This window comes from Convolutriloba macropyga, chromosome 11 (assembly GCF_964194025.1).
Source record: "Convolutriloba macropyga chromosome 11, txConMacr16.3, whole genome shotgun sequence".
Lineage (NCBI taxonomy): Eukaryota > Metazoa > Xenacoelomorpha > Acoela > Convolutidae > Convolutriloba > Convolutriloba macropyga.
In genome coordinates, this window is record NC_134478.1 from 49859250 (window position 1) to 49883061 (window position 23812).

General features: G+C 33.7%; 1 protein-coding gene across 1 annotated transcript in view; it reads left to right on the forward strand.

Annotated features, from left to right (window-relative positions):
* The first annotated feature begins 765 nt into the window (after positions 1 to 765).
* LOC142349160 (uncharacterized) overlaps positions 766 to 23812 on the forward strand; it is a 73657-nt gene continuing 50610 nt past the window's right edge. The window contains exons 1-9 of the mRNA XM_075400575.1: positions 766 to 870; positions 940 to 1028; positions 1503 to 1672; positions 2286 to 2452; positions 3405 to 3528; positions 9114 to 9194; positions 9877 to 9995; positions 14424 to 14598; positions 16089 to 16215. Coding sequence (XP_075256690.1) covers positions 811 to 870; positions 940 to 1028; positions 1503 to 1672; positions 2286 to 2452; positions 3405 to 3528; positions 9114 to 9194; positions 9877 to 9995; positions 14424 to 14598; positions 16089 to 16215 — 1112 coding nt within the window. The 5' untranslated portion in view covers positions 766 to 810. The remainder of the gene's footprint in view (positions 871 to 939; positions 1029 to 1502; positions 1673 to 2285; positions 2453 to 3404; positions 3529 to 9113; positions 9195 to 9876; positions 9996 to 14423; positions 14599 to 16088; positions 16216 to 23812) is intronic.

Genomic DNA, 23812 nt, shown 5'->3' on the forward strand with positions numbered 1-23812 from the left:
CATCAAATTGTACCTACCATCTGAATTTAAATCAATCAATCAATCAAACCTCAGAAAAAAATTAGGTTAGATTTTCTCTTGTAGCAACGCCTTTGAGAACAAAGCCGAGAGAGAAAGAAACTCTACTTTAAAAGCCATCTCTTCAGTCAACTTACTAATTGCTTTTTCTTAATTTTCTTACAAACTTGTTTTGCAGGATTATGAGAATCTTCCACCCAATTTGTGAGCGTTGGGGACAAGAACTAAAGCTTTCCGTTGGGCGTCTTTATACTTATACTTCTTTTTCTGGTCATTTCTGATGCGATTACTTCGATATGGTCTTTATACTTTTTATCCTTTCTTCTGTTTCATCGGAGTTTTGTTTTTAGATGGGTCTTTTTTTGCTTATCCAGCGCCAAGTCAAATACACGCAAATAGTGTATTATAGTTCATCTACAAAATAAAATGGAAACCAACTTTCCAACAAAATACGTAGAATTCGAACAATTCGCTAAAGTTCCCCGTAACACTTATTGTGTGAAAAAAAGTTTGCAGAGATTTTGACGAGTTGACATAGCTTCGGATATCTCTTAGTCCGACAGTTGATTCAGGAAAACTGATTATTAAACAACCGTAAATGTTATTTTTACTTGTGCTACAAATGCGTCCCGATTAATTGGGATTCATAAACAATCCCGAAGAGATGATCCAATTATTTACTTTAAGTTAGTCCCCTACGTTTACAGATAAGAAAAGATCGAATTAGTAATCATATCAATTGAGAACTTTCTTGCATCAATAGCATTGGAGAGTTTGAATTTTCCTTGGAAAATGTTTCCTGTAAAAATGACGTTGCAGAAAAAATTCGCAGTTGTGGTGAACCTGATTTTTGTAAGTGTCAAAATTTTCTGTATATAAGTAATTAATTTAGTTTTATTAACATATATTGGCTTTTGGCAGATTTGTGTGGGTCGTTCACGTGGTGAAGACGGCTGGTCCGATTGTTCACAAACTTGTGGTGGCGGTGTCTCGACTCGAGAGAAGTGCTTGTTAGTGTCTTTTCCGATTTTTGTGATGAAAAGTGAACTACTCTATCGCCCCAGACGCACATGCTATTTTTTACATATTACTGTGCTATATGACAATACAGCACTTCAAACTCGGGGTGGGTATCAGAAAACACGGTGGAGGGGGAGGGCTGTAAAAAGAATAGAACCGATAAAAAGTTATAGTGTTATTACAGCCACTGGGGCACGCGCTATATAGTGACATGCCATATAACGACACATAAAGGGGGGGGGGTCATAAAGTATAGTGGGGTTTGAGGGGGGGGGGGGGGGTGCAAAATATCAACTTCCAGTTTCGTGACGGATTATTTTTTTGCAGATCTAGTTGAATAACTGGAATATACTGGGAATGAAATAACTTGAAAAATCGACAAACTGATGAAACTTCACCTTATGTTTCATTTTGTCGTCGGCCGCTTCTTCTCATTAGAAAATCTTTTCTTTTTTTACTTATAGAATAATCGGTGGGGAGTCAGTTTGCGACACTGAGATAAAAGTATGCAACCAACAGCCTTGTAGTCAAGATGACGTCATTTCCGGTCACGTGACCGAATGGGAGCAGCTGTGTGAAGAGAAACGATTGGAGGAGTTTCCAGATCTGACAAGATTTGAGCCTTTTATCCCAGGTGGGTTACAACATTGAGAAGTATTATCAGCCCAAGCATAGAATATTGAGCAGTATTATCTGCTGCTGCGTAGTCTGGGGTGTGGTGGGGGGAGTGATTCAGACGATAATCACCTGCGATGGGGGGGGGGGGGGGGTTGTACGGTCGCGGACCTAGGCCTTGGAGGGACAATAGTTTGCTTTATTTAAGACAACCTTTGAGTTCCGTCAGTAGATCAAACTCGGGAGAAATTTTCAATAAATCAACAGAAGTACTCCAAAATCACTCTTCATTTAATTTCTCCAAATGTTTGAGGGTGAAAAAGACCGAACCGATATGAAAAAGAAAACGACTTTTAGCTACTCTTCTTATGTAGTTTTCTTTGCTCTTTGCTCTGGTAGAAATAACTTATCTTACTTTTATAGGGATACATTTTTAAAGAAATGCTTCCTCCCTCACGCCCCACTCGTTAGGGTTTTTTTCATTTTTAATGTTCGCTCAGACTATTAAGAGGTCGGACAACCCACGCAGATTTTATATATCAAATTAGTTGTGAAAAAATGGCAGTCAGAGATGCTTAAGTTTCTATCATTCTTTTATCTCTATGAAATTAAATTTATTTTTCTTTTCTTAGAAGCAGAGCTATGTCGACTGTCGTGTTTCTGGGATGACGTTGGAAGTAGAGGGGGAGGCAGGAATAGAGGCATAGAGGGTGGGGTGTACAAACTGTACGAAGACACACTGCTCCCAGATGGCACTCAATGTCAACCTCACTCTGTATGCGTACAAGGAACGTGCAAGGTAACGCATTTGATAAAAGTGATTCAGAATTCCAGATTTAAACCCAGTTGTCTATTTTGCCATCACCAACAATTTATTAAATTTTCATTTCCAACCAAAAAGATGTAAGAAGATCCTAGAAATCAACTAACCACCCTCACCCCCCCCCCCCCCCTCCCCATTGAACCAGGACTCGTGAGTCTCGAGAGACACGGCCACTTTCAGGCTGATGAAAATCTACTTTAAGAATACGTTCAATAGACTGACCAATCAGAGACAAGAAAAAGAATTTTCTGAAATAAATAGCTGACATTCTTAAATTAGTCTTCCGTCTTACGATATGCACCTATTTAAGTCCGCCAAACTTCTAGATTCGTCACAATAATTATCATACTTTTTGACTTCTATTCAAGCGCTGTGTTAGTCGATCGGGAAAATAAAGTCTTCTTTGAGCGTCGAAATACTTAGCCCTCGATTACTAAAATCTGAGGCTACAAAAATCCACCCCTCTTCGATCAGGCTCAACCCGCTCGCTGGCCGCTCGTCCAGATGTGGTACCACTAGACCACAGATGGGTGAAATATTTTGATCACATCTTATATCATTACAACAGTTTACCGGCACCAAATTAAATTCACTTATAATTTAAGTGGTAGTGACGTACAGAGCAATTAAAAGAAGTAACTAAATGTACGTAAGTTCACTAACGATACCCGGGTTGACCACCATAAACTTTTCCGGGCAACCATAGAAAAACCCAGACTTTGCACTCTGAGTAGAGAAAAAGGAGTTCTTAAGGAGTTCTAAAAAATGTGAAATAATAAATTAGCTAGCCGAAGAATATAATATTTACAATATAATCTTCATCTGTAAGTAAGTTTAATTCGGAGCCAGTGCACGCTAGTAACGCCAGGATTAGGTCTTTTTAAACAAACGATTTCAAAAAAATTACTAAACTGATGTTTCAATTTAGACAGTTGGTTGTGACGAAATTGTTGAGTCTGGTCTAATTTTGGACAAGTGTCAAGAGTGTGGAGGTGATGGGAGTACTTGTACGAAAGAAGACGGAGTTATAGATGTCCAAATTTCATCTACAGGTTAGTTAACGAACTTTTGAAAAGTTTGAGCATAGATGATAGATTTTGAGACAGTATCTATGCTATGCTAACCTATTTGAAGTTTTTAATTAGTCCCTCATTTACATGCGCGTCCACTTTTGTTTTTAAAAAATGAGATTTTACAAAAAATCAAAGTATTAAAGTATTTATTGGGAACTCCGCTTTGATTCTCAGAGGTTTTCAGCACTGAATCATTTGTCACATTGACCGCCTTTAGTATACACAAATAATCTTTTTGCTTAATTGAATTAATAATGGATGATACAAGCGTTTAAGATAAATAAATTAGTTCTCAGTTTTTGGCCGCCTTACGAAACTTTGGGAAATAGATTTGATAATTGAATTAATACCATTAGACATCAATAGAAAAACCCCAATTCAGTTATAAAACAATGATTATAAAGGGTAATTCAAGTTTCCTTGTGTGCAGTTGATTTTTTTGCGATTAAACTGAATTAATTGAGTTCGACCATGCTAAGTTTGTCCTGTGTACTCTGAAAAAGTACTCAAGCGCTGAAACTAAGTCTGAGCAGCTTAATGTCATACTTTAGGATATAGTATGCGCTCATGATAACTTTTTATAGCTTTTAGGTAATTGCCAAAAAGCCCCACTTAGCTTAGTGGTTACAACTTACTGAGCAAACTTAAAGTTACAAGTTCTAAGGCAAAGTTCGTATCGCAGATGAGTTGAGTCAAACAATGTAGGCGGGAATTAAGGTGAACATGCTAATTTTCAAGCAAATTTTCACGCATTACTGGAAAATCAAGTTTACCCGTTGTAGAATGTGACATTAACAGGGTACTTGCCATCCATTACCAACCGAATGACTATAGACTGATTCAGCGCTGATTAGCACTGCCACCAACCTCCGGGAATTCAAATGGCAAATGACGCTTTATTAAAGTTGGTATCATAGGAGATCATCAATTTTTTTCGGTTACCTGTGACCCAATTCAACTATCTCTAATTTCATACACGATAAACCCAATAATCAATTATTATTGGAGGATTGTGTTTCAAAAACTCTAGAAAAAATTCAGTTAATTATTCATTCATCTTTTCAGAAAGTGGAATAGTCTTCAAAAATATATATGTAAAATGCGCTGAGCAGGCGCAAAAACTTGCTAATGCTCAAACACGATGCCATTCTGTATTGAAATTCTTTGATTTGTTACATCGAGAAATGAACTAAAATTGAAATAACGCATTTTAGTGAAAATATTCTTAAAAATTTCAGCCAAATGTTTTGATGACCTGCAAAAGGAATCAGACAAAAGATGCTTAAAATTGTACCAATATTTTTGACGTTGAAACTCTATGCTAAGAGAAAGTATAAATATATGTCGTCATCAAACAGGTTTGAAAGCACGTATGAATTATTTAAGTTGCTCTCAAATTTCGGAAGTCCGAAATGTTTTCATCACTTGTTGTAAACTAATAATCCCTAAAAAACTAGTAAGCTCTCAAAAAGAGCTCACAAAATTTTTCTGCATGAATTGGTCAAAGTGAAAACTATCATTCGTCTATACAGTTCCTTTAGCTTTTTAATACAATCTGTGTTCAGTCAGTAGGTTGACCAATTTCTTAAAGCATTACAAAAAATCCTACTTGTTTTGAAGTTTTTCTGTTTTCAAAATTTTGCTGCAATTGCACCATATTGCCATTGATTATTAATAAATTTTTCACTCTTTACTTAAAATCTATTTTTGATATGTTTTTAAAAAGCTGCAATCTATAAATTTTAAACTCTTCTTTTGAGTTCCGAACAATATTTTTTCTCAAAAATTTAATTACTTCTGGGTTTTGCGAGTTTTGGTCGTTTTTTGTTTCCCTGTCAATTAACTTGAGATTTTTTGATTGATTTGATCATATCAGTTCAAAGCTAATGTCTTCTATGACTTATTGTTTTTAAAAAAAACAGTTTTTTCGTTGTCTAATCAATTCGTTGTCTAATCACTTGGTTTCGTTAAGAACGAGTCATATATTTTGCTCAAGATGCCTCACAAGTAAATGACATATTTGGCTCGGCTAATAGCTAGTGCTTTTTTATACATATGTGCTGTTCGTTTTCGAATAATTTTAGTTAACTGTTTAGTTTTTCCAGTATTTTTGAACTTATTGCTTAATCTCTTATGTCTTATCCGTTAAACTCGTGAGAAACATATCTCATTCTGTTTTAAAGATGACTGAGGAAATACAATTAGCCGCTGCAGTTCATAGTTTTCTTTTTTATTCGTTCCGTACTACTTTCAAAAATGAACAACGAGTTTTTAGTCTAGCTTGTTTTGTTTGTATTCTTGTGGGGTTCCTGCTTAGTCGCAAGATCAGCAATTTTCATTGGCGTTCGCGTACTGTGTTTTAACGATGCTAAAGGTCATTTTTTTCATAAAGTGCTGCTTATTTGTGGAACTCCTAGAATACGTAATCCTGCAATAAAAAAAATTCTCATTGTTTATAGATTTTTTGCTCATTCTGGCGCACATAGGGTTTTGAACTTGGGAGTCTGTCCAAGGTTAATAGTAAAAATGATAACTGTTATGTCATAAGTCAAATCATTATTTTGGTTTGTATTTCAGGTGCCCTGCTATTTTTTGTGTCATCTGGCGCCATTATTTTGTTTTGCAATTTTTCACAAATCAAAGCTCAGAAAGTCAAATTTTTTCAATAGTTTTGTCTCTCACTGAAGAGTTTTTCGTCTGTGCACGTAATGTTTCTTTTAGCACTCTTTAGCAAAATTTTTTGCTAAAGCACATTTTTGGTTGAGTTGATCGATAAGGTTTTGATCATGCGTGATTTATCTCACTCAATAAAATGACTTTGCGTGTTAAATTATAAGTACAATTTGAATTAGTTTAAGGACAATAAGATATATATGTAAAAAAGTACGTAAGAAACTAAAATATCTGGGAGTTATTTTCAATATCTTCATTGGTTTCTCGTTTGATTTTTTTACATAGCTTTTGATTGGCCTCGATAAACTTTTCAACTTATATTTTTTTCTGCTGCTATCTGTATTATGCGACACGCAAGTCTTTTTCGCAGCTTTCTTGTCGATGTTTTGGCTACACTTCAAACTCCAAAAATATTGAAGTGTTGCTGAACTCTTGTGACTACTAAACTTTTGACTAAAAATTGCTGAGTTTTTTGACAATTTAGTGGATTTGGCAGAAGAACGCAGCTTATTACTGGAAATATCTTTCTACAATCCATAGAGGTTCAGTTTAAATTCCGATTCCTAAAAAATTATTCTTGTTTCAAAATTTTGCCCGTTTTTCTGATACAAGTCACAAATTTTGCAAAATGCGTCACTTATTTTGAATTTATCATTTTTGTTTAATCAATTTAAAATTTTCGCAAACTTGCGAAACACGTACCGTTTCATGCAAACCGATCAGTAACATCAAGGCTAGTTTTAGTCTGATCGTGGATTTTTACAATAAAAACTCTTTGTAACAATTACGGCTCTGTTTTAAAAACCATCTTTTGTCTCTTTTGTTTCATGTAATTCAGTTTGCCGAAAAATATCAAACTGAAAAATTTTGCACCTATGCACAGATCTTATATACGGGCAATTTATTCCAATTGGACGCATATAATTATATCAAGTTCAAATTCATGATTTTAATGGCTCCAAATTTATTTGCGTAAACCTGAGTTTTTTTTAGTTTTGGTTGTTTTTCAACCAAATGACTTATTCGAACTAACGATAGGTTTTGTTACCACTCTGGGGCTACTAGATCATCTATTTGGTGTTTTTAGTTGAAACCTGTTTGTTTTCGCCTTTTTTGTTTATTTTTTAAGAAGTATCATTTATGTTTCTTTGAAATGTGTCCATTTTTGGGCTTCTTTTTTTCTTCTCACCTATGATTTAAATGACAGGTTACATAGAAGAATATTGGTTTTGAAAAGTCCGTAATTGAACCTATCTATTGTTGTCAGTGAATAAATTATTGTTTTAACTGCTTTAACTCCGTTTTCAACCAAAACTTGCTTGAATTGTTTTCATTTTTGCCTGTGTTTTTCATTGTTATGCTTTTTTCGATATGAACTGGGTGGTCAAAAGTCTCAGTATGTCACAATGGAATTATGATTGAACCTCTTTTTTGATTTCAGCTGATAGATAATTGCTTTCATGTTTTTGGTTTTTTTTTCAATAGCAACAATTTTTTAACTTTGCCCTCTTTTGTCTTCTTCACTTACTACCTAGTCTCTTTAAGGACAACTTGCAAGTTTGTTTAAGTGAAGTGAAAAATATGCGTTTTTTAGGTTTCATTTGACTGTTTTTTGACTTTGATAAGTGTTTTTTCAAATGAAGATTGAGCTTTAGTCGTAGTTAATTTCTTCTTCTGTCATTCGATTTCTTGTTTGCATTTTATTGTTACTGACATATCTCATCGGAACTTGAAAGCGGTATTATCCACTTTGTTTCAAGATGTGAGTGTAAAGCCATTTTTTTGTACAACATTTGTTTTTGAAAAAATGTAAGTTTTTGAAAGCTTTCGATCTCCTCCTGATTTGGAAGACAATAGGTTCAAAACGGTAGATGAACATGGTGGGAACAATGTACGCGAACGCACATTACCAAGCCTCATTGTTAGAGTTAGAGGCTCAGAAAGTACTCAGATATGATTTTTGAACAGCAGAAAGAGAAATTTCTGATAACTGTTACTCAATAAGGTGTTTGTGCAACCAATTCATCAATGTGCTGTGCTTTTGTATGGCACGGAGTGCATAACAGCCCTAGAGCCTCTGGAATATAAACTGAAGTATTCGGTTAGATTTATATGAGGTCTGAGAAAACGCGATTCAATTCGTGTTGTGAGAGAACGCAATCAGATTCTAACTGAAAAGGAGCTGCATTTGAAGGAAATACTAAAGTTATTTGTCATAAGGAAATCCTAAAGTTATTTGTTTTGACAAATGATAGCCCATTGGAGGAGATTAACTCATCAATAACTTCTGTTGAACTTGAGAAGATATCAAAGTCAAGAAGTACATGTAGATCAACGAAACCATCTAATAACGCAACTGACTGTAGTTCTGATTTTGTTGGCGTGAGGGTAAAGAAAATACTCAACTTCATGCTTAGGTACGGTTGCAATTTTGCACAAAGTATAAAAGCAATGAACAGCAACAAACTGGAAAATTTTATCTGTATGTGTGTCCAATATTACATCCAAGGCAACGCTGAACTACTTTCAAAAGTTTACTGATCTTTATTTCTTTAAGTGTTTTGTTGGTTTTTGATTCCGTTTTTTGTCCATTAGTGGAATTTGGTTAAATTTGGAGAAGAATTTCTGGCCAAGTACCTTTAAACTGCTTCAAGGCATCACAAGACTACGCTTCTTTGAAACTTATTGATGACCAGTTGAAACTGAGTGATGTGTTTGTGCTGAGTGGATAGCATGTCCTTAGCTTCTGAAAACCAATTTAATATAATTTAATTAGCGCAATTGTCTCCCCATGATGATAATTGCAACCATGCTTGCTAGAATTTGTTTTTTATTATTTCTTGATGGCCTCACATATGCATTCTGAGAATTAAAAACGGGTCATTTTTCAGGTGTTGAGGTCAGTGTGATTGAGATTCCAATAGGGGCCACTTCAATTGACGTCAGAAAGACACTGCGAGAAAACATATTCGGTGAGCAGCAAATCTTTTTTCCCTTTTCTATAGCGACCATACGTTAAATGGAAACTAACGATTACCTGCAACAGTTAAAACATATATGGCAAAAAATTTACTATACTGATCGTACTAGAAGAGTTGTCATAGAGGGGTTTCAAGAATCAAAATCTGCATTATGTGCTTTTGCTGTTATGAAAACAAAAAGAAAACTGTCTTTGGAAAATAAGACACTATTGGAGCTGTCAATAGTATTTTGCTATAATTTACAAGAAATCTAGTAAAATCTGGGAACCTCGTCCGAGTTTGAATATAGATCGGAAGACTTTGCGCTTCTTCTCTCTCATAGAAAAGTGAAAATGAAAGTTGAGTTGTTCAGAAGACAAGTTTGAAATAACTTGAATACACGCCCTTTTTGTTCAGCGTAAATTTGCCTGAACAGATAAAGCTGTCAGGACGGGATACAAGAATTCTTTTATTTTGAGGGCTTAAGACAGGCTGGTGTAATGGTGAAGCAAACTAGGCTCCCAAAATGAGAGATTCTTTTTCGGGTCCTGTACATGTAAATTTTCATAGTTTTCGGCACACCTGTTTAGCCCATCCTCCATCCCCCAACCCACCCAAAATTATACAATATCTTACAACATAGCGCGGTCAGATAGAATAGGACAGCTATGCAATTATCTTAATTCATTTTTAGTCGCGAAGAGCGGAGATGGGAGAGATGTTGTGAACGAGAATGAAATCAGAGTTGTCGAAGAAAACAGCGAAGAGCAGATTCTAGTTGATGGACCTCTGAAGACCACTTTGTTTATATCGGTAACTTTTTAAAGAATCTTTTTTTAAAGCCATGTATTTTTGAGAGCTAGGGAAAAACAACAAATGTACATTTATGACCCGTGTTTGAGAATACAGCGGTCAGAAACTTTGTCTTTACAGATGGGCATGATTTTGAGAATTGTAATGAATTATGGAAATGAAAAAGTCATAATGAAATCATAAATTGACATAGTATATACAGTATTTTCACACAGAGTTCGAGCAACAACCTGCTATGGAATAAAAAAAACTGCTTTTTATTATTTCCAACGAAATATTTTCTTATAGCATTCCGTGCATTAAAGTAAAAAACACAAAATTTTCATAGAATGAACGTTATATCTGGATTGAACATCTGCAAAAATATCTGCAGCCAATTTCTGGAAATAAAGCGTACCCAAAAAAAATTTCTGAACATCTGCATAAAATGTTTGTAGCCAACATCTGAAAATAAGGCATAGCAAAAAATTTTTTCAAAAATTTTCTGGGAGCAATTATGAGAATCCATGCAAAACCGCCTCAGTCAACTTCGAACATCTTGCAAGACTGTGACTATCTTACAGAACCTTTTAAGGCGATGACTATTTTCGATGATCTTGCGCGACAATGGCCTTGAATGTTTTTGTAACAGTCTTGAAAATTGTTGCAAGTGAGTCATTCGGCTTGCAGGGGTTTTCAAGATAGCCATTTTTGTCAGAGTTTTGATGAATAGTGAAAATAACCACTTGGTTTCGCCCAAGCAGATATAGTTTAAAAGTTAATTTTAACAAGGCGTCTCGGTAATGTGCGTACGCACATAAGGTTCCGACCCCGCTCATCCACATTCTTGACTTAATTGGCTACCAAATGATGAAGAGTTAGAAAACCTTCAACAGCATACATATCATTTAATAAGCAACCAATGGAAAACAATAACGCCACCCTAGAGGGCCAATAAACGTTGTTGTTAATAGAACAACTAGAAAGTACAATAAAAAATATCAAACAACAAACATTATTCACGACCAAAAATCGAACTCGCATCAGATAATACCTAAACGAAACGATGTGACCTATACCTCTTCAGAAAGATAGGAGAACTGTCCTCAATGCGACTGGTTAACAGGTCGATAAAAAAGAGCAACGAGGTGCGACTTATTTCAAAAATGTGTTTCCATTTTTGAAAACAATTTTACCGTTATTAAGGTCATTAGATATCAACTGAAATCACTAAAATGTTCATTTATATCTCCATAGGAAGCAATTAGGACATGCCATTATTCAATGTTCATTTGCGAGAAATTATAAGCCAAAGGAACCTACGGTTAATGTTATAAATTAAAAAGAAAACAAAAATCCTATAAAATATACAAATATAAAAAATCCCAAATATTTTATGAAATCTCGTAGTAACAGTAGTAAGAAAGACGAGAAACAAGCGTTTGAAGCCAAAGCCTTCATAGATATCAAAATACTGAAATACTGTTTTTTGGAAACGTGTTGTGACCTGTATTTACAGAAAGTGAGCTACAAATCAACCGAAAAACGATTTAAAAAAATAACGAAGCTCAAAATCCCAAATATGTTTTTGAAAACAAATTTTTTCAAAATTTATAACTGACTTAAAAATTCAACAGACAGCGTTAAATTAGATTCTGATACTCCAGATGCCAAATCGGCATGTAAATAATGAGACTATGTCACGACCAAAAAAAATAACAAATAAAAAAAGAAGCCAAAATTTTAAACAATTTTACGAGATCACACTATTTAAGGCATTATAGTTATAACATCATACCTGCAAGAACCGTAGGTTTTCAAGTTGTTTCATTTTATCATCAATGAGCTTTCCTCATAAAAGCACTACGAGAAGATGAGAACAAAGAAAAGAAAACCAAAAATTTAACAGTTTAGAAATCTCGAAAACTTTTGTGAAATCAATAGTCGAAGCAATATTTCACAACGTATAACCCACCGCAAAAAAAGTATGAATCAAAAAAAGCAATTGAGGTTTTTAATTAGTGAGATTGAATTACATGGTTACGAAAATGAAAGCAAAAAGTATGCAGTTGAAAAAAAATGTTTTTCATCATTGATTTTGAATGTCATTAAAACAAACAGCTATAAACTGAACTCTTTAGCTAGGTTGAATTATACGTCCTGGGGACGCAATTGAGACCTATCGTAATCAGGTATATGGCGTACGACAACAAAATAAACAAACAGTGCCAAAAAAGTCCATTTAAATTTTGCAAGATAACTGTGTCTCAGTCCAAAAAGCATGAATTATATAACTAAAACAGTTACAATATCCATATACGCATTTTTCTCAACGAAGTGCGTTTTCTATAATTTTCGTCAGTTGGACTTGCCACTATTATGATAAATTGACAAGGCAACAAATTGAACTAAAAAAAAGAAAAACTTCAAAGCGCGTTGTATAAAAAAAGAGACCATTAATTGAACGTAAACTATTACGAACATTTATTTCTGACCAACAAGAAACCGGTTTCTGCTTTTTTTACTGAGTCTGCAACCGAAGATTAGAAAAATAAGATAAAAAATGTTGGCAGAGTTCAAAAATTAACCGATATTTTCTTTAAAAAATTGTATTCAAGTTAAAACAGACATTAGATAACAACTGAATGATTTGTCTAGATTCATTTACAACGCTTGAAAAATAAGTGGATCTTTGAATGGGAACAAAAAGCTATTGGACCACAAAAATATAACAGATGAAAGCAAAATTCAAGAAAATGGAAAATTTTTTTTCGAAAACTATTGGTCAGAACCACAAAAAGCAAGCGCTTATTCTGAAATCGTAATATAGTCTCGTTGCTCCTTGTTTTTTTAAATAGTATCTGTCATTCATCAAGCCCTGATCTGAATTTCTGGTAAGTAAAAAAAAACTTACATAAAAACCTTTTCATAGCGGAAATATTTTGAAAAAAAGTCGCGCCACATTAAAATCTAGAAAATTTTTTTCTTAGTAGGATCCATAACGAGATTAAGATCAGCCCAGATTTTAATGCGAAATCGAACAAAATACTCATTTGATCAAATGGTTGCGAAACAGATCATTTTTTCAACAAAATTTTACAGGTTGTCAAAAATAAAAATATATTTTGTGTAATTATTGGGTTTTAATTTGCAAAAAACTGGCGAAATAATAACTCCAGAAAGACTCTGGAAGCCAGCGGGTATAGAACTAGCTTGTTTGTCAGCTTAAAAAGAATACGGCAGCAGTTTTAAGGTATCTACTTACAGCAAATTTAGAATGATTGGGCTAAAAAAGCAAATTTGTTCTCGAAAAAAGTCGAAATTTGAATAATTTAGCAAAAATTCTAGCCAAAAAACTCGCATCTAAGATTTCAACAACCTCTTCTCTATCTTTAGAGATAAAATCAATAACACTGCAGTAAAAAAATTGAACAAAATTTAGAAAAATTGAAGAAAATTAGGTCAAAATTACAGAAAATGTGAATAAATACAGCTGATTTAAGTCACATATTCACAAAACTTTAAACCTCGATAACTCCCTATACAAAGCAAAAGTTGAAAAAATCTTTTTAATTCCATATTCTACGCTGGACGGGCTTTTTAATGATACCACTCATAACTCTCTACGATGATTATATCGATCGGTCAATTTTGACTGAACAAAAAAACCCATTTGAGTATATAGTTCCTCCCCCCACTAAAGTGGGTCGGAACAATAATAGAAATTTAAGTCGAATTCAAATTTTGCGATCTTATCGGAGATATTCAATTTCAAATTTACTTTTTTGAGGACATTTTTGGCGGGATAATTGATAAAAACTTTGAATTAAACTCTTGTTAATGTTAAGTTTCGTAAAACCATCTTTAGCAGCAGAGTTGGGCTTGATTTAGTCTCCGCAAAATACTATGTTTTTTCCGACTTTGTTTAGTAACGCAAATTTACTGTTGAACTATACTAATTAAATATTGTTTTTCAGTGATATACTGGTTTTGTAATGGTTCAGTACTGAAAGACACTGGGTGGCGATTCCGGGTATTTGCAGATGAGTCATGAATTCGGCGACAATTACAGCAGCTAATATTAAAATTTTTATGTCAATTCAATGTTTTGTCAGGGAAAATTTTAACTTTTTCAAGAAAGTTTTGAGTTCCCTGTTGCAGGAAAGCATTTCCTTGTAGATGATAGAACTTAACATTAAAAGAACGCTCCACGAAAACCTTACTTTGTTTAATTCTAGAACATTTCTCCTAAGAAAAACCTTGAACTTTTTACGCTCAGTTTTAATTTTAATTCTGATGTTTTGGACTTAAAAAACAAGTGTTTTTTAAGTCCAAAACATCAGAAATAAAATTAAAACTGAGCGTCCAGAAAACATTACGTATTTTCGACAATTTTTTACTTTTAATCAAAATTGATTAAAAACATAAACGAAATTTTCTCTTCTTCAGCTGAGGGCGACTAAAGCAGAACCTGTGCGTGTGAGTTACGAGTACTACGTTCCAAATGAAAACGAAGACAAAACCGATGGTTCTGGTCAGGAGAAGGAAGAAAATGAGGGCGAGGAAAAAGAGTTTCTCTGGGTGACCACACCCCTTGGCGAGTGTACTGTGCGATGTGGAGGAGGTATGACACTAGTTTTTTTTTGACAAATGTAAATGTGAAACTTTCTGAATATATAATTGTTTTTAAAAAACTTTTTTATAATGGTATGAGAAATGAGCTATTTGCTTTATTGAGCTCGTCATAATTGTGCTTTACTATTGTGTAAAACACTTTTTTGGTAAAAACAAATATTTAACTAGTAAATGATTAAAATTTAACTCACGCATTAGACAGAATTTGACCAGTGAGCTCATCCGTGTAATAAAGCACCCCCGTTTGCGTTTTTAATTGTCTGATCGTTAATGAACACGTAAACCAATGTGTCAACAACTTTTTAGGATATCTTTATATCTATTTTTTGAGCGGGGTTCAAGGGAGCAGAAATTCAGAGATCTATCAATTTTAACCACACCTAAACTTATAGTATTGAAAATATAAGAATAATGAAGATATCCCGTACCTAACTCAAAAGCAAATTCAGTACTGAATCAGAGTAAAATTCAGAAATTATCAGTACTGATTCAGCGAAAACAAAATCTGTCAAAATTTTTGTGGATATATTTACTTATATCGTCGAAAAGGTTTACATTTTGTGACGAGTTTTCATATAAAAATTGTTTGAAAAGTTGAAAAATTCTCTGTTGCAAATGCCATTTCTTTTAATTAATGACAATTTTTTTCTCATATGTGTTTTTTTGCCGTTTTTGCAGATTAAGTACGGAGCGGCCATACGGTTTAGTTTACATAAAAATCAAGAAAATCAAATAATTTACTTTAACAGACTTTTTATAACAGACTTTTTATATAAGTGATAAGTGATTATAGAGAAAGTCGCAAATTATTTTTCTATAATGACAGTTTTTTCTCTCAAAGGAACACATTCTGACCAAAATCTTTGTATATTCTTGGTTAGCATAGAGTCTCTAATTGCATCATAGAACCAGGTGCTCAGATATGCAGCAGATGTTGTAAAAAATGATCAGAATCATAGTTAACTTTTATATTCTAAAAAGTGCAAAAAAACTCAAGATGCCTGCTTTTATCACTGCTATTGTTGCAAAGACCTATTTCGGAGCCAGTTTTTTGACCAATTTTGTTTGTTTTGCTGCTTTAAAAAATTTCTGATTTTTGTTCTGAATCAGAGATGATTCAGAAATTGTTATTCTGTATTTGCTCTGATTCAGAGATTTTCAGAGAAAGTTGATTCTGAATTTTTCTTTGAATCAGAGAAATTCAGAATTCGTTCAGAATTATCTCTGATTCAGTACTGAAAACCTATATTTCTCTGAAATTGTTCTGATTCAGTACTGATGATCTCTGAAGGTTAGGTACGGGATGCCAAGCTTAATTTTTTTGTTTTTGTTTTATTTTTTAAAAAAAATTTTTTAAGTACACATACAGTCTCTCTCTAAGATAGGCGAAGATACAGGAAGACCATTATGCGATGTATATGCACTTTAAGAGCTTGCATTTTGTTTGAAACGAAGAAATAGTGTCACATTTTGTCACAGGTATTCAGAACCTGATGGTGAATTGTGTGAAGAGGTCCAGTGGTCTGGTCTACACTGACTCCTACTGCAAGGAACAAGCTAAGCCCAGTTTCCAAAGTGTCTGCAACACCCACAAATGCCAAGTCAGGTTTGTACTACTTAGCGTTGCCCACTAAGAAAGTCAGATAACAAAACCTGAACTAAATTTTATCTTACTTAATCTTATTGTTTAAGTATGATTACTGTGTGTTGTTTAAGTACGCTGTGTGTTGTTGAGCATTGATGGACATTCATTCAGATCTTTATTATTAGTTGATTTTCATGAAGTTTTGATTATGAAATTGAGAAATCAATTACAAAAGCCGTTTTGTAGGACGTTGATTTCTTCCGTTTAAACCGAACATAACGAAGAGTTCTTACATTTTGAACCCGAAAAAACCGAAAACTTCTTATATTTAAGTACCAAAAATACCGAAGATTTCATAAGTTTAAAAACGACTATTTTTGAACTGGAGTAGCCTAAGTTTTAATGAAATTTCCAAGACAACTATAGTTTACGTCCATTTTAAGAAAAAAGACCTTGTTACAATTTGGATTGTAGTGGTGCGCTGTGCTTTTTAAAGACGCGAAGAGAAGTAATGGTGATCTATTTTCTTAAGTGACTTCTATTTTTAGAGGATGTGTTTTAGAGGAAGTCAGCGTGAAAAAAAGTGTTCAGGTCAATCTGCTTAACAAAAGTCAAAAGCAGAGATAAAATTAAGAGGAAAAATCTTTGATTACATGCGGCTTTTTCAAAGCGGTTTTTTTGGTTTGAATTCTGTAAACCAAAGCTGTTTGTTGCAATAATCTCAGCTTGTAAGAGGACAGCTTTTAGTCCTTATTTTGTCCTGTTTGTCGCTTTTATTATTTTGTCCTGTTAGTTGCTTTTGTTCAACAGTTTTTGTAATCTTTTTCAATTTTCTGTAGCATGTGGGGAAACGTTTGGTTGAGTTTAGTCGTTTTAATGTTTTTTATCGATCATTCAATTTTATTGATTTTATTTTCAACTAGTTTTAGTTAAGGAAAATGGATTATGTTCAATCGAGTTTTGATCTGTTTTGATCCGACTTCGTCAGTTTTTTTTGCATATATCTTATGATTTTACCCCTTTCACTTTTCTTGCTATTTCTTTTTTTGTCTACTGTCTAATCTGTATATGTTCTACAGATATCGCGAACAAAAAAGACAAATCATGTATACATGGTTTTTTTTATTGACACGAATTATACACACGGAATTAGGTGGGTCACTGGCAGAGCTGAAATATTTCTCCAGTGGGTTCTCCATTTAATATAGGTACATAAAATACCGCATTAATTTTTTGCAGGGATTTAGTTTATTTTTGTTCTTTTCTTTTTTTCCTTTCTTCGGATTTCTGCGTAATACGATTTTCTTTGTTTGGTTGTTTGTTTTCAGTTGTTTGTAAATTATCCATTGGAAAACGTCTGTTTTGAACGTTTGCATGATGTGTTGTGAACACCTATTTCGGAAGAGCAAGATTGTGCTGTTTTAGATTTTTCTTACAAGTTTTGTTATCAGATTTTGCTTTTTCGCGTAATTTTTAATCCGTTTTTGTTGCAAAAGAATTCTAATATGTGTATGAAGTTATGGAATGTAAACTATAACACGTCAATTCAAAAAATATATTTGTAGTAAAAAGCTGGAATTAGAAAAGAAGTCTACAGAAACTTATTTCAATAAACACCATTTCACATGTCCCTCGAGGAAAAAAACTTTATTAACTAACATGTCTGTGCTTTTCAGTAGCAATTATGAACAAAAAAAAATTGACAGATGTAAGATTTGACAGATCTGTTTCATTTGACAGAATAGAAAGAGTGGATGTAAAAATTTTTTAAATTTTTTTTCTTAAGAAAATTATTAACATCAAAACAAGAATTAAACTTACTCGACTGCATAATAGCGTACGAATCATAATTGAACGCACATTTAATTCGTATAACCGGAAAAAAGAACAATTCCTGAGAATCTCGAAATTTAGAGAAATAGGCCTATAGTAGGTGAAAACGTTTAGTTAATAATCAATTGAATATCTCTATTTCTTAAACCCATATAATTTTTTTGGAAAATGAAATATGTCTGCAATGTTGTTTTTTGATCCTCTGACTATTCTGTTATCAAATGTATTGTAAAAAAACACATATATTGAAAACGCGTGAAGAGTTGGCGAAAAGTCAAATAACATCATTTTTCCCTATGCACTGGCGTACAACTTATCAAAAAAGTCTGGTCGCTTGAGCTTAAAAGAGGAGCAAAACTGGGACAATTTTTGATGAAATTCATTAAGTCGCAAATTAAAGCCTTGCAAATTCACCTTTATCTCTTATTTACTTAGGCGCTGTCTTTTTCCTCATACAATTTTGCGATTTTTGAATGCAAATTTCAGTGGTGATTTTGATCATGACAAAACAGGAAATTGAGCGGAAAAACGAGTAATTTTTGATGTTTTTTTTACATCAATTCGTTGAGGAGTGAGTTTACTTCAAGTGGAGTTAAAAAACGGTATTAGAAGAAATTTTTGGTTTTTGAGAGCTAATTTTTGCTCACAGGCGTTATTTTGACATTTTAGTGTTTTTGTTTAGTTATTTCATTGCATTTTGTCAGCAAATTTTTTTGGGTGTCATTTCTCTGTCAATTCAGGCTATAATGATTTGTTTAATCGAAAACGCTTTGATTTGATCCTAGACTTTGGTCATGTTTTTTAATTCGCGTCACCATTTGATAACGTTTTTATGTTTTGCATAAGTCATAATTGGACTTGTGACTTACGTCATTCACAGTTTTAACTGAATAGATTAAAAATTTTTCACTCATTGTATTAAGCAATCTAGTGAATGCAGTTAATGTCAAAAGAGCACGATCAAAAGAAAAAGCCCGGTCAATAAGTCATAATTTGTAAGGTTAGAGAATTTCATTAGATCGATTGCTAGCTGGAGTTTGTATTTAGCTTAATGGTCTTGAGCTTAGGAGCTGATTTAAGTACAATTTTAGAATTTAATTTAAACTGCCCAGCAGTTTGAACTTTTTTGACATTTAGAAAAAAATTGTCAATTTCTATCTTTTCTTTTCTGTTTCGGTCTCGATTTGCGGTCTATGTTTTAAAAAATAAATTGGTCGCGATTTGTCTACTATGTTTTAAATAATAAATTTAAAAACGCTACTTTCTTTGGTGAAAACTGAACTTGTGCAACAGGTTTTGTTTCAGTTTTTTTACTTACATGGTTTGCCGATTTTTAGTATTCATACACTGGTCATGAATGATCACACAAATCATATCTGACCTAGTATGATTATTAAAAATGTTTTATGGTGAGACAGGTATTTTGTACCATAGAAACCATATGAATAAATGCTGCTTTCAGAATAAAGTTTTCGCGACAAAATTATTTTTAATAAAACTTGAAACAATTTTAATACATATCGTCGCCTGAAATAACAGAGTTCATATTTTGGTTCAGGTCGTTTGACAATTTGTTCAAATTTTCAGCCGCTCTGTTTACTTTATTCAAAGCTGTTATCAGTTTGTCACTTGAACCGAGACTTTTTCGCCTTCTCGTATCCGAGTTTCTTCTTGATGAGTCGTGGCCAATAGTAGGATCCATTTGATAGTCCACTCCTTGCTCTGCAATTTCGTAAAATCTGATTGGCTGAAGTATTTGACTTCGTGGTTGCGCTTTTCCTGCTAATTTCATGGTTTCTTCAACAATAAATGGTCGACCTCTATAACTTGCTCTCTCGGTTGGTTCCGTTTTCTGATTGGCTGCCTGATCCCGTGACGACACGCTCTGATTGGCTGAAATAACTGGACTCTGATTGGTCGACGACGACACATAAGGGTATACAGGAACGTAGCTATAGGGCGTAATCGGTGCAATCTGATTGGCTGGAATTGTGTAAGGGTAATTTGCGGGCATAGTATACAAAAGTGGAGTCGTGCCTGTTACGTAATAGGGTTGCCGAACAAAAGGAATAGCCGAAAAACTTCGCGACTTTGCCTTGTATAAATCTTTCGGCACTAAATAAAATTCGTCGGCTGATGGAACATCGGTTGTGTGAACACTTTCTGAGTCCAAATCAAAATTGTCCATTTGATGGCGAATGTTTGGATTTTTCCTGTATTTTCGCATGATGTTTTCGGCTTCCCAAATATCTTTGGAATTTTTTGGATCTGTTTTTGTTGCCAAATTGTAGTTTACTGTTGGAACCATTTTGTTTGATTTGATTTATTGATTTTTCTGGCGTATCAAATGAAAATTAAAACTTAATGCGTGATTGAATTTTTATTCTTATTGTTGATCATGTGGTTTTGCGGTAAAACGTTGAGCTTTCAAACTGTTCGTGATTGAACTGACTTGAATTTGGACAATTGAAAACGAATATATAAAAGAAGTATATAGAGAAAGAGTTCATACGAACACTTGGTAACTTAAAAACCAAAAACTGGTTAAAACTAAACAAAGCATTGGCATTGATGGCTTTACACAACGTATTTTGATCAAATAATTGATCGGAAGTTTAATCATATAACTTACAGGTTGCAATTAATAAGAATTGATCCTTAGAAATAAACGAAGTCTTTCAGATGGAATGTTGCTATGAAAAAAAAACTAAGTTGACGAGAGTATCAGATTATGTTTCATTTTCGCAGAGAACAAAAAAATGGCTTTTTTTCTAAAGTGAGCGTGTCATTTTATTCCTAGCCAGTTGGCGTGTGCGCAAATCCACTCAATCTTTTAAAACTCGGAGTGACCATTCATCGGTAAGCTATCAGAAAACCTACGAGTCACAGGAAGTCATGTCTGAATCTTCGAAACTATAAAAAATATTTGGCTCCCAGTAACCATCCAATGTCACATCAGATTTGATGATTTTCTCAAAATAGAAAACTGTCATAGAGATTTTTAAGAGATGGCTAAACAACCGCAAAATTTATTATATATACTCTAAAATAAGTTACAAAAAGGTCCCAAGTAGAAATAATATCCCGGACCTAACGCCAAGTCAACTCCAGTACTGGTCAAGTCTAATTCCAAGTCTCATTTCATTCAGAACTATGGTCGTCAATTTTTACACCAGGCAGTCTAAATCCAAGTCTGATTGAAGACTTGGCAAGTCTAAATCCAAGTCTGATCTAGGAGTTGGCAAGCTCTTCTTTGGCCAATAAGCACCGTAACATAATTCGGAGTGTACGGCAAACGGTGGTTGACATCTGGTGAAAATTCCAATGTCGTGTTACGGCACTGCGAAAGAACTTGAACTTGTGCTCAGGCAACCAAACAGCCAAGGTTGTGCAGTGTCTTGCTACAAATGTTCGGTTCGGTTGTGTTCTAAATTAGCTGAAGTAAGCTGAATCATCGCTTTGCTGACTGAAATTATTGCCTCGTTATCTAACCAAAGAGAAAATCGAGATACACCCAAATGTCCTAACAATGGCAGCCAATCAGAGTGCGAGTGTGACTTAAGACTCCAAATCCAAGGCTGATTTAAGACTTGGCAGGTTTAATCCAATCCTGATTTAAGACTTGGCAATTCTAAATCCAAGTCTAATCCACGTCAAAATTCGCCAAAACATAAAAATTAAAAACTAAAACGGCTGAGAAACAGCTGAAAACGGCTTATAAACACCTGAAAACCCATTAAAATAGCTTACTCTGAGCACCGAGTTGCTAATTGACAGTGTTGAATGTCTTTGGTGTGATTTCAAAGCACCCCGGGAATGTGCAAAAAAAATTTAACTCCAAAAAGGTGGCACGTACGAAATTTTTTTAAATCCAAAATTTTTACTCGAATTTTCGCGAAAGCTGGTTTTGACTTGGGAATCAACTTCCAAGTGTCATCCAAGTCTTGGCAAACTTGTATTTATAATTGCCCAGTACTGGGAAACGAAAAAAGACTTGGATTTAGACTTGAACAGTACTGATGTTGACTTGGAGTACGGACCGGGATGGAATTGTCCCGATAATTGTACATTATAGTTCATAATTGTCATTTAGGAATCTTCCATTTCAATTTGAGCACACAAGAATTGAATAAAATGTTTTTGGAAAACATAAGGAAGTAAAAGTCAACATTCAAATATTGAACGACGGTTACGTCTAAGATAAAATATATACCTGACAGGAATTATATCTGATTTGGCATACATAGAAAAGCAACTAGAGTTCCCTACAATCACTTTTGATTCATAAACAATTTTTGGTTAATATATTGTTCTCAAAAAAGTTTTCATAAAAGTCGAAAATCATAGCACAAATGGTGTGCAGACAATCAGAGAGAAACAATGATCTGTTCCTAGTAATAATACAATAACCACCAAACAGTATTTCTATAATATAAAATTTTGAAAATGTTAATAAAAGTTATCGAGCACTGACAATTAGTTGCTTAAAAGACTAGTTCGATTAGCATAAAATGAAGTTAGTAAATTTCAAGCAAATTTTTTGTTTTATACAAATATAAATCTGAATGAAAAATATCAGAAGGATATTTCCTAAGAAGCATATACAGAAGCAGATAAGCAGATTTATTTCGTCGCCATAAAAACAACCGAAACCCTAACACAGTAGTTTTTATAAAACAAGTTGACTGCCCTATAAGTGCCAAGAATGTTTGGTTTTAAATAAAGTTCTAAAAAGTGTTTAGTTTTGTACTTTTTTTCATCAATTAACCCCTCAGAAAAGTTTGTCCGCTTGTGAATGAATTTCATTTACGTTGGAACGTTTTCTGAACATTGTTGAGTTTTTGGAGCAATGAAAATGAAACAAGTGAAATTTTTATCAGCGATAACTTTTTCGCTTTCAGTTTGTTTTGATCTATTTATGAACGATGGTCATTGGTGGACCATAGTTCCGTCCACTCCTATAGTTTTTGTGAATTCAATTTGGTCTTCATTGCATCTTTCTTTTGATAATTGTCTCAACTTTGTCTTGATTTATCTATCGTCTTTTTTGACCATCTGTTTTTTAGACCAAAATTGTTACTCAATTCGTCATTTTTAAAGTTTATTTAATTTGAAACTTGGAAAAAGTAATCACCCATCTATAATGCTTTGCGTTACAAACCTAAATTAGTGTCGGATCATTCCAACTATACAGCTACCAAGGTATATACCTTGTTAATGTGGTATAGCTGAGGTATTTTCCATGGATTAATTCGTAGATATAATTTTTTGTGTCAAAATTTATTGATTTTATAGGCTAATTGAGCTCGTTTTTGGCTTTCTCATCAAACGGATTTTTCATTGGGTCGCAATAATTGCGATTATTTTTCAAACAATTGCTATTGAGAACATCACGCAGCCAACAGCCAAGGAGATGTAATTTATACGAAGGGTAAGGATAATAAGAATTAGAAAATGTTGTCAAACCAAATCAAAATCATACTCAGAATAGGTTACGTGACCCTGGTGAAGTAAACGAGAAAATTTGTCAGTAATCGAGAACAGCGTAGCGGTTCCAGATATAAGCCAGAAGTTTGAAATGACTTTGTCAGGCATCACTTAACATTGCTTGAAATTCAAACTTCCACTGCATAAATCTAGCTTTTTAAAACTCACACGTGCGTGCATCAAAAAAGTTTGACTGCTCAAACTAAGTTATTGAATTATTCTATGATAATGTTTAGTGCCTTTAACTGCAGCGTTAATATTCCCACACTTGCCCCTATTAAATACACCAACTGAAAAC